Raw genomic sequence first — 12,726 nt, 5'->3', positions numbered from 1 at the left:
GGTGGTGTGTGTGTGCGGGCCAGCGAGAGGCAGAAAGAAAGGGAAAGTCGATGATCGGCCCGGCGATAGTTCAAGCTGGTGGTGCGTTCAACCAATATTCGCGGTGAATCGAATACCAGTGTACGGTGGAAACGCGAGTTTCACGCGATGCCAGACGAGCATCGGTGAGACGAGCGTGATCGCGGGAAAAGTGGAACCCGACGAAGAAATCGGGTATCGTGCGTACGAACGATTACGTTTGCCCCGTCGAACTGTTCGTCGTGCTGAGGATATCAACGTCAACCTGTCGCTCTCCGAGGTGTTGAGTCTGCTGGACCACGCCGACGACGACGAGGTCCTCGCTGGCACGTCTGAGGAAAACCGGAGGAGAGCCCTGTGGCAGTTTTATTCCACGGGGATGCTCACGCACAGCCACAGCGACGGCGAGTTCCCGATTTATTCTCAGGGTGAGTTCCCTTACGAGATCTCGTTGTCTGTGGTTATCGTTGTCGCTCATGTTGCACGTTATATTTAGTTTAATTTCATGATGCTTTATGGTAAGTATCTTTGGAAAAAATTCGAGGATTTTATTTCGTACGAAATTTTAAATAAGAATGTCAGTTAAGAAAATGATATGGAAATTAGAGTGTATTGTGATTAGGATACATTAATTATTCTGTTTTTGTTAACAGATTTATAGAACTTTTGATGGATAGGTTTCGCATGAATTTGTTGTATATGATTGATGTTGATTGTTGAATGTTGATTAAGCGAAGAAATCTAGTGAATTTAGTGTTAGTTTCTTCATTTCTTTTTTTTTTAATAATTTGTAAACTTTTGGAAAGTATCATTTCTACTGTCTTTTATTGTGAATTTTTTGTATGATATGATTGTTGATTGATAATTATTGATTAAGCAGAAAGGTGTAAAGAAATCAAAAAGTATAAATTTATTTTTTTATCTTTGTCAAGAGCTGTAGTTTTTGAAGAGTGTTATTTTTGTAGTGAGAAAGAAAGAGGATTTATAGATTATAGATATTGGATAGTTTTTATTGGATAATTCATTCTTGGCGATGTAAATTTTTGAACTTCGTTTATTTTCCTGATTTATAATTATACATAGATGTTTCTTGCTATTTTCTTTTTATAAAAAGAAGTTTTATTACAAAAAGATCGATGCTTGCATTTCATAATAACGCTTTAGGTTTTTATCTGCGTGAGTAAAATGTCTATCATTTGTTTAAAAGCATAGGAATTATAGAAAGCCGGGGACAAGTATATAATTCAGAGGAATTGCATTTGCTAAACAGTGAGATTTGTGTCTATATATGTGTAATTAACAAATATGTATATCATTTAAATAAAAGATTTAATACGATGTAAAAAAGATTCTATAGCATCTGCTCGAACATTTAAAACACTTTTTACTTCCTTTCACAAAAAATATTTGATACTTTTAACGTTCTAAATTCTTATGTTTCAATGTATGTAATCGTTATATGTGTACCTCTCGAAGTGAAAGTACAGGGCGTTACACACAAGGAAGCAAAGTCATTGTGATTTATAAAAGCCGTATTATGAAGTAAAAGTTCGCCATTCTTTTTTCCATACGTGTAGTCAACTGCTACAACATTCATAAAACTTTCAGTATCAGTTGTATACGAACTGAATCAAAAATTAAGAAATATACATTCAGTAATATTTAAAAGGTACTTATTTTTCATAATTCCGTTTGAACTTGTAACTATTTCTCTAACTTTTCCAGTGAAACTTTCGTTGCCGTATCTTCGGCTTTTTTTCTATAATTTCTTAATTGATCTTCGTGCTATGCTCTCCGCATCGATTCAGTTCGGTATTCGTAATGTATAGGCAGCAACACTGAAGCACGTCTTGAATTTCCATCATTAGTCCAACCGGACATCCAGTCACACCGATTCTAATGAGTTTATCGGTATTAATGCCAACTGTGTTTATGGGTCATCGGTTGCCCTAATTCTAACTCGATCGAAACAGTAACGGGTTCCTCAAATAATTAAGCCAAATGAGCAATCGTTGGATTTCTATCGCAGCTAGAGCAAATATTAGTATATCGTGACCATAAATTAAATATTTGTAGTTTTCTAATAATTTAAAAATACACATACTATGTAATCCGAAGGCATTTCCTGAAAGAAAGTTCTGTTCTAACTGCACCATTTTTTTAATTAAACCTCCGTAGCGAAAGTTTATTTTACATGCACGAAGCTGAATTCATAGTTATACAAACAAAAGAAGCAGACAGCGAGCAACGTGGAATAATGTTATTGGGAAATGTGATAATTTCTATTATAAGATTAAATAAAATAATTCCTTAAGTTTCTTCTTACGTTACGCATCCATATGTTTCATAAAATGTTCGACACCTGCTACAAAAATCTTTCACGACGCTCGATAAAATGTACAGAATTAACAATCCACTTAAAAAGTTGCAGAAATTATTCCACAAATTTTCCGACAATTATTACAATATCATTGAAACACTAATTCGGAACTTTAGTTTCCAACTTTAACTGTCTTGTACAACGAATAATTCATACATCGTGAAACGTGCTGCAGAGGGTGTTCTTCGTCGTGTTATAGTTTCACGTTGCAGCCTCTTCGCGAGGAAGCACTGCCAAATTCGCTCCGCTCCAGATGCGTGCGTTCCGCGGTTCCGGTAAAAATCCAGGTTCCACCGCAACGAAAATTTACGTCACTAAGAGGCGAACGTGCGCAGCGATGCGCTTGCCGTAACACTGTTTCCTGCATCCTTCGCCTCGTCTTCCAAGCCGACGACCTACTGAGGGATAAGCAGAGGATGTGACTGCGTAATCAATTTTTGCGCGGACTTTTAATTGCAGAGTTTTACGCAACGGAAAATTCACCGCCGACGATCGCCTACTCCCACAATTGCGTCACGTGGCTAGGTTACTCGCTTCCTAACGCGTTATTAACCATCAAGATATAGTGGCTTGTAAAAGAACTTGGCTGTAAAGATTTTACGTGCTTTTTTACTGTATATTCCGTTCTTAAAATGGAATCCTCAAAATTTACATTCTTTGATTCGTTCTTAATACGTTGATTGATCCGTGTTACTAAATTTGTTGATAACGATTACAATAAGATACATTTCATAGAGTAAATGTAATTAACATAGCGTGAATTATGTAGCTAATATTGTCAGAAAAAATGCGCAAATATAATGTGATATTTTGCAAAAGTTAAATGTTATGATATGGTATACTTCGGTCTATTGCAGCAAAATATATATAATTCAATGCGTAACAGTCTATGTGTTACATTCAAAGATCAATACCAGTTAGGCGTAGTATATATATGTATTGTAGTGAATTAAATTAGTTTATTTAAGGAAAGTAACAAAAGAAAATCCAGAGATTCGTTTGAGAAACTGATGAGATCCTGTATGAGAGAGGACGAACTTTCGTGAGATTTGTGCAAATGAATTTTTGTGCAGTTAGGCGCGAATGGATAAATGTTTTCGAAAGTTCGAATGATGTTTAGTTATTGGAGTTCGAACGAGACATGTGTTTCATCGATTTGTGGAAGTTTCGGTGCGCTTTCGGCTGTGAAATAACACAAATTTCACGCGATTTATGCGTGTCTGAGAGGTGATGATAATTGGGATAGTTGTTAATTGGCGATTTGGCGTTAGCTAAATCATAAAGTTATATATATATAGTCAGTCTCTTTATTAGGAACTTACATCTGGTACTTGCAATTGTAAGATATTAAATTTAATAGCTGACAAAATAGGACGATTTGATTCAATAAAAGTTTTTGGACTCGATAATTTCAAAGGTATCTCTGAAAATTCGATAAAATAAAAAGATATAACGTAAATGATTAAGTTATGAAAATTAAAATCGCTATTAAACTTACCAGAAATAATTATGCAAGAAGTACAAATTTTCACAACTCGATAAATTGAAAAATTATTGTCAAATTATTTGAAAGCCATTGTTAATTATTAATTTGGAGAATTGATTTAAAAAATGTCAATCTATTGCACTTAGCATTTTAGGGTTTTCAATAAAAGCATGAACCTAAAAACTAGAATAAAGGATTTCTTGTCAGCCTTTATTTCCTGGAACATGAAGATACGTTACACGCGAATGATGTTAGATTTGCAAGCTGGAAGAGACACAGCTTCCTTCTCTTGAAATCCAGTGTTCTCGCGAATTTATGGTAATATGTATGTCAGTTTTTATTGGAATGTGAGAAGACACTTCAAGCGCTTCAGGTTTTAATTGGAATTTCGGAACTCTGTCTAACCATAGATAAGCGGACCAGGTAAATGCAGAGAAATTTACAGAACGATTCGGGGTCGGAAAAATAACAGAAAACTTCGTCTTCATATTTGAAATTCAATATTATAAATTGTAATTCTTATAAATTCGATAGTCAACTGGAGAAGGTTGACGAATAAAAATTAGTTTTCCGCCGTTTGATTCAATTTATTCGTATCCGATGCTCATCGAACGTAATAATACTATTTTTAATTAATCGTAAGATATTGACCCGAATATCGAAGATAAATAAAATACAAGAAACTCTCTAGGTGGAATTGCTTTTATGTTAAACTCCCAGCTATAATCGTAACTTAATCATAGTGGATAATAATGATTTTAAAGCAAAATCGTAATATATAAGTTAATTTGTAAGATTAGGCTTTTACCCTATTACCCGTTAAATTACAAAGAGATAGTACACGCAAATACGAGAGAAAATAAGCGTTAAATTTTAAAACATACATACAGATATCACTATTTGCAATCGAATTAAGAATAACGTAACTAGTAAAGCGTAAATGTTTTGTTTGTTAACGAATGCTTCGTTTTCTACCATTTGTAGAAACTTTCGCACCCGAAGATAAAATCCTTTTCCTGACATTGTACTTTAAAATATTGTCAGATATTTTAGAGATTTCTTCAAAAATTGCATAATTCACTTACTATTCACACGTCACCGAATATCATTAACCCATTTTGTATTAGTCTCGTTTCAATGTTTCAATACTTGGCAGACTAATGGACTGGGAATTAAGTGTCGTTCTATTTATTTTTTTCAAAATGGCCACCTTTATGGCTACATATTTTAATCATAATTTATTCTATCTTTAAAATAGGATGGATCAATACAATTTCCCTGAACTGAATAATTCATATGTAATCAATAGCGAATGTGTTAATGAGTTAACCTTCTTCATCTTCCATCTTCCTTCTTCTTATTAAAAAAAAAAAAGAAATAAAAGAAAGATAAAAAGAAAAGCAAAAGCACAGTAAAGTACAGTATGTCATGATGAAACATATCCAGCGCAGACCTCCAAGGAGTTCTAACATCGCGTGAAAAATTTCAAACAAAGGCGATATATCAAGATCGCAAAGCTGTTGGTTGGGCAGGCCCTTATCGAAGCATGGCAAGTTTCTTGTATGATGTTCGACGTGTTACTTATTACTCGTCGACACTGAATGACGTTGAGAAGTCCCGCGAAAGAAGCTTGATTTATCGCGGCCGGAATCGGCGTGTGGATAGCATGAGAAAAGTTGCAGATGCGATCCTGCGACGTTCCACATTCGAATAGTCGATAAATCGCGCGTCAAACGCGGCCAGGTCGAAAAGAAAAGCAATTTGCATTTTGTTTTCCGCGTCGTTTCGTTGTTGGCAGCTAAGCGAGACAAGTTTCCGAGCAAACTCGCGTTTCCTTCCCTTCTATCGCAGGAAGTGGATTTAGAATAACGTGGCTGTTCGTCGGTTTATCGTTGTCCTAGCCATCAATCATCGTCTGCGCCGATTTAACGTCATTCTGACTCGTATTAACAGAAATAATGGATCTTAATGAGCATAGAATGCCTTGTTAATCGTGCCATGGGTCAAATAATAGGGGAGAATTGCGAGAGAAATGCAATAACGTTACTCTTCTTAGTTGAAATTATATTTCTTTGTTGCTGCGTGTCACCTTTGTTTCTCTTTATTTGATCTAAGCTGTTTAGTTATTATTTTGTAACAGCCTGTATATTGTAATGTAATATATAATTATAACTTTACTTGAAAGGCAAAAATCGCAGGGTTCTTTAAGTATTTGAGTATATCTGGAAAGATGGAAAGATGCCAGATAGTTTTTGTTAAATGAAAGAATTAAATACATAAGGATAGGAAAAACATAAAACGTGAAGTTAATAGCATTAGAAATTGCTGGACTTCAATCAAGTTAAAGTGCATGACGGAATAGTTCTTGAGTGGTACTGTGTTTGATAAGATAGAAGCACAGTAATCGATTCGAGGGATTACCGTAAGATAAGGGAATTAACTTTCCTATAAATTGATGCTCTGGAATTCGATTCCAATTGATTTACACTCAATAAGACATGTTCGATACCTAAAATTTTCTAATTAAATCTGACTCAATGCATCACAGCAGAAATATATAATTTGTTAATTCATTATTTCCTATAAATTTGTTTGTTACAAACTTCTTCTGCGTATTCTGAGTCGTTATATTCAATGTTTCCCTGATAATCTAAATATAATAAATTAGCACATTTTCTTTTTTTACGAGATTGGTAAGTGTCCTAATAATTAATAATATAAGTTAAAAATTTATTCGATGGAGTTTGATAATTTCTTCTATTATTTAAGGGAATTAATTATACACAGTCCTGATATAAAATTGCCAGGATACGAATTATCCTTTTCTACAGATCTCTATCAAATATTTATCAAACATGTCTGAGTGTGATTTCAAAGACAACAAACTCTCACAACAACAGAACAAAGAGTATCTGGTATCTATCTGGCAAAACTCGTACGATTACTTTCATTGATCATCGCGATAGATTTGCAGAATGACGTAGCACGTATTAGAAATTACGACAGAATATTGTCAGTCCATCATACGCCACTCGATTAGTATTCCTCGGGCTAAATCTGTCGCGGTAAATCTACCTTCGAATTCCCATCGTAATTTCGAATAGAAGTGACTGGTTAAACGCGTCGGATTGCCGCAAACGGCATTCGAAGTTTAATTGCGCGAGCCGTGGCCGCTTCGGTCCGCGTCACGCGTTTTCACGGAACGTCGCGAACACCGTTTCTTTGTTTCCGCCGAACCTGGTTATTTTCTATCGGGGTAGACACTTATCGATTCAACGATCCTCGCTTCACGCGAACTTCCACCAACGTCCGAGCTTTTATTACGAGTTTGATGCAGACTTTGATTTCCCGCGTGACGAAAAAAGATTTAAGAGTTAAAAGATGAATCCGTGGGATATGAACGAATCCTCTTTTCGTCTTAGTCTTCCATTCGTCTGACCATAGCAATGGACGATTTTTCCTGTCGAAGCATCCAGAGATGGAGTAAGATCCGAATCTCATTCCTCTGCATAATTTCGTCCTCCATTCTTTAGCTATTTCGTATTGAAATATTTCTTTCTAGTCATAAAACGATATTAATATAAAGAATTTCACGAAACCGTGCTTTTTCCCCCGCGATCTTTGTACGAGCAATTCACAAGTCAAACTTGAACTCCTAAATTTCTGAAATTTTTTAAAATTTTAATGCCAAAGGACTTGATCCATACTTATCTTGTATTATAATTTCATCAATGTTTCCTACTTTTACTTTGTCGAGTTAACCGATTTGGCGACGCATATGCTGCAAGCTACTATCATTGAACGACTTATCGATTCTACCACTCACATTCATCGTCGGAATACCTTTAATAGTCACTCCATCATAATCGCTTCATAATACAAAGGCGAGCACGTATTCCACACGTGTTTCGAATTGAATCGAACAAGCTCATTCACTGAACTCTGAAAATCCCGGAAGTCGTAACTGATGTTTAACCTTCGAGGAGACTCGTTCGCGTGAAACTTTTTTAATATTTCGAAATTTTCGCGACGTCTGCTCAGAGTAGGGTTTTTTGTAATTAACTGATTAAACGAAGGGGCGCTACGTTATCCGTGGATTTGACGAAAAAAAGCAATTAGCTGTTCGTTCGATCAGCCGACGAAGGTGAAGCACGTTTTTTTGTCGGGACGAAAGTTACGTAGCTGCCTCAATTGAAGGTTGTTCGTCCTCGGATTGGAAATGTAGAGAAACTGCGGACGCCTTATCGAGCCAACGACTTAATTTTCATGACGAGCGTCTGTGTTATTTCGCGAGCACACGAGGGATTCGTCTTCCTTCCGTGCGGACGAGAAATTTAGCTCGCATCCGCGGGACGTGACACGCGTTCAACATTATGGGAACGTGTTCTCTGGAGAATTTCATTAAACCGGACTCTGGAATCGGCGACCGTGAAACGTTGATTTACGTTTGACGCCTCGTTGCGATACGGTGACTTCAAACGCACCTCCACTAACGATCATCATTCCTTTCAGGTGTTCATTACGGCTTTTTCGCGTTTCCTCGAGATTATTTGCTGAGCGTTAAATTTTATTTTCGCCCGTTAACGTTCAGATTTATCTTAAATTTATTATTCAAAAACATACAAATATTTTTGCATCTTAAACGTCCATAATTTCTTTCAGATGTACATTATGGCTTTCTCGTATTTTCTTAAGATTATTCCTTAAGCACTCAATTTTATTTTAATCTTTAAACGTTCAGGTTCGCTTCAAATTCATCATTTCAACACAAATCTGTTTGCATATATTCAAACAGCTACTTTTAGGAGTTCATTATACCTTTTTAGTGTATTAATTATTTTCCGATTACAAGGCGGTCCACTATTTTGTTCAACAATTTAATTTTTTCCAAGAATTTATAAATTTATCTCTCTCGTCTGTCGTTGAAATATAAACAAAAGGCACTCTCTACAAATAATGTTCTGTAAATCTGTAGAGAAGCTTCTTAAGAAAACCGCGGAGAAGTGAACTGATCGACGATGCTCGCGTGTTTCACGTGCTAACACGTACTGGTCGCTTCAACCTGCTCTTATGTGTCGTAAGCAGAAGTATCAAGGTGCTATTTCTTTCTTTTTCCGGTTTTTATAGAATACTTCACCATAGGAAATTGAAGTCAGTAACTAATCTTATTTCACCTTGAATCACAAAACAAAACATCTTCAGAAGCTGATTTTCTTACTAATGGCAACAAAAACGAAGTTAGCGGAGAAACGAAACGAATCTTAAGCTAGGGGTTCCACATCATCGGATGCAGCAGCAAATTAGCAGGTTCGTGTCGAGGCGACGAGACTAACCGAGGGGAGGATTAATCCGATTTGCATTTAATCAGTACGCGAGCCGTGCGTTGAATATTCAAAACACACATTGAAGGGTTTTGCTGGATCGTCGAGTTGTTGCATTAGGCGGTCCGCTGCTATACATTTGTCTTTCTTCATGAGCGATGCTACGATGACCTATATATCGTGTTTTTATTCCGTTGTAAAAATATAAAACACGGTAATAATTTTTTTTTTGGAAAAAGAAATAAATCATAATGAGTTATTATCGTTATAAGTTACCGTTTCCGTGGCAAAAATTGATTAGTTGACAAATCAAATAAAATTCTAGCCCTGTATTTGTTTTCTCCAAATTTGTATTTTTATTGCGAACAGTTTTAAGAATTTGACTTAACGAGAGATCTTACAATGTAATAGAGACACGTACGATGTGTAATTTTTATTAATTAGTAAATATTTCAGAAGTATGACTTTAGAGTATGTTTGCTTATATGAATCAGTTGAGAAACAAAATAATCAACTACATCTTGTGATACCTAAAAAAAAAGAAGAAATAAACACTGATTAAGGTTTACAAATTTTCAGAAGATGAATTTATTTAGTTTGGATACTGATGGCTTACATTTGAATTGATAATGGAATCTATGATTTTGTTTATCCTTGTCTAGAAGATGATATTAAAGATAATTATCGAACAGAATGGAAAAGGAGGCAAAAAATATTGAAATCTAAATGTTTGAAAGTGGGTGAAGAACAATGTCTGGCGCCAATCCCTCGTTTGTTGAATGGTTAACACGTTACATAGGAATCACGAGATATCTCGTGTTTCTACCTTATTGCTTGCAGGTGGATCATGAGATATCCCGTGTTTTATTGTCGATGAATATTCATTATTCAGCATCGAGTAGCACAACAGCTTAATTTTTGAGCAAATTTGCCTTGCTTAATCGTGCTATAAATGTTGATCACGTTTTGTGTTGGATACAAACATATTGCTCATTATCTTTACATATGTTATATAAATTATAGGATCAATAATTCCTATTGTGGATCATTAATAATTACCATTCTATAGATTATTTTCTAAATAATAATATCCTTTCTGTGCTGAAAAGAGCTGGCAAAATATAGAACTAGGTTTATTATATTTATATAACATCCACTTCTTTTTTTATAAAAGGTAACTGTATAAGTGCGATACAGTTTTTATTAAAAAATTTGTACAATGTATATCTAATTCCATTCACGGATGAGATTAAAAAGCGTAAGGTTTTATTCGCTGTAATTAAAATGGAAAATGAAAAACGTTCTGGCCGCCAAAAAAAGTTGACTCTCCGAAGTGCAAACAAAAGTGTGAATTTGACGAATTATCCGCATCGCGCGAAAGAATGTAAAACATTAGTTTCCATTAAATTGACGTGAAAATGGCGTTCCCACATCCGAGTGTTCCATTATTAATTTTCATCCTGCTCCTTTTTCCTGTACAACGTATTTACTTTATGAGTGATATTAGCGAAACGCTGGAAAATGAGAATAAAGACACGATACTTCTGTGAAAATGCTGGTTGTTTGCTGAGTAACTATAAAACGCAACAGATACAAATATTTGACGTGCATATTTAATTAAGCGATCGAGGGGAACGTTTTAAAATTCACGCAAACACAAACGAACGCTATATGAAAAGAAACGGATGACCAGAGTAAATATAAAATGTCAAATAGATCTTTAATAAGATAATAGCTTTTAAATCGATCCTTTTATTCATCTGTCGTCTATCCAGTGATATAGGTTTCTTTACTCCAAATTGGCATTTTTGGGTCGCAGGTAACCGTATCAGTTTGAATTAGATTTAGGTTATCCAATTCTTATTTTATATTCGAAAGTGGGTCAAAATAAAGATGTCGCGTTCGTAACAAATTCGAACTAAATATTCCAAAATTACGTGACGTAACCCATATCTAATCCAAACCGTGACAGTCGTCTATATCCGCAAGGTACAAATTGAAACTGAGAGAACGACGTACAACGAGCATTACATAAAAGCTCACATTTTTCTCGATAAGAAAAAAAAGGAAAAGATATTTCTATCTCTGTTAGCGAATCGTTAATGATACGAGGAAAGAATCGACACAAATGTTTAGAATCGCAGCGAAAGCAACGTGGCGTGCGTTGTTTCCGTCGAAACGAGAACGAGAGTGCGACACGATGAAAAGTGTGACACTCGGAGAAACAGATCCAGGAAACGAAGAGCAAAGGAAAGAAAGAGACAAAAACTGGTCGCGCGTGTCGAGGCTGGAGTTATAATCTCACAGTGTCGTGAATGAGGGGCAAGGGATTAAAAGGGAAAAGCGGCCGGGCCGTTCGTTTACGCGGCATCCCGTTTCCGCGTTTATGGACGAGCCTCTTCAAGAAAGCTCATCCTCTTAGCAACCTGTTAAATATTCACGAGAAGCGGCCGTTTGAGCGTGCGTTACCGAGTCGACGAGTTGCGGGACCTGCGAGACCCGAGCTGGTTCACCTGGCGTCGAGCTACGAGCCCCTTGAGAACCTGCCTGCTCTTCCTTCTCCTTTTCCTTTGCCTATCTACCTTACCAACCAGACAAAAGGCTCGTTAAGATTTCCTCCTTGGAAATTACTGCGCGCCCGATTAAAAGGGCTGCTCGGTTTCATTAAACCTTCAACTATCACTGCTTGTTTATGCGTCTGGTCTGTGGCTCGCGTTCCACACAATTGTCGCGCGAATCTCGTTTCTCCGAGAAACAGAAACGGTTTTTCTTCAGAGTTGAACTACAGCTTGTAACTGCAGGTTGTAAAGGTGAATAGTAAAATAATGGATATTGGAATTTATCTGGTTTTAACATGTATGTTCGGTTTAAAAAAGTTGATAAGGAATGCGAGAATTCGTATGAGTTTTGATTGGGTCCATGATGATGTTCTTGCAGGATTTATATTTTTATAATACATATTAGTAATTGTATTTTAATAAAAAAAGTTCTACAGTTGATTGGAAAGTACTCTTACACTTACAAAGATACACGTACGTAAAAAATACGAATAATAATAAACGTAATAATACGATAGCGTGTGCTACGCTTGGACAAGATGAATTCAATATTCCAGCCTCTCAAACGACGTTGATCACTAATTAATTCACTCGAGGCAAATTCATGAATATTGTCGGAGAACCGTCGATAATGATGAGCATTGTTCAGTTGATGGAATCAATAATCTGTTTACTAATGAACTATTATACAATATGTTATGCTTGAATAAATATCATATTCCATCATTAAAGGCAGCTACGACTAAAACATATTTTAGATAAATTCTTGCTTTTCTCAGTTTCTTAACAAAACACGTTTTCAAGCACATTAGTATAAAGCAACACGATCCACGGATAACTATGTAGTATCGAAGTTCTGAAAGTTTAGGATTACTATGTATTCCGCAAAATTTAAAAATTTGAAAGAAAGTTAGCCTAAATTATAGTTACATGGTTTTATGGTTTGTTTCGTCGGAAATGTAC

General features: G+C 35.8%; 1 protein-coding gene across 1 annotated transcript in view; it reads left to right on the top strand.

Moving 5' to 3' along the window:
• The window catches only part of LOC138179967 (phosphatase and actin regulator 2), a 374,817-nt gene continuing 362,091 nt past the window's right edge, over positions 1-12,726 (top strand). Inside the window, exon 1 of the mRNA XM_069113276.1 lies at positions 1-446. Within this exon, the coding sequence (XP_068969377.1) occupies positions 398-446 (49 nt within the window). The 5' untranslated portion in view covers positions 1-397. The remainder of the gene's footprint in view (positions 447-12,726) is intronic.

This window comes from Bombus flavifrons, chromosome 5 (assembly GCF_040668555.2).
Source record: "Bombus flavifrons isolate JBK064 chromosome 5, iyBomFlav1_principal, whole genome shotgun sequence".
NCBI lineage: Eukaryota > Metazoa > Arthropoda > Insecta > Hymenoptera > Apidae > Bombus > Bombus flavifrons.
Note: the sequence above shows the minus strand (reverse complement) of the source record. Positions and strands in the feature narration are given on the sequence as shown.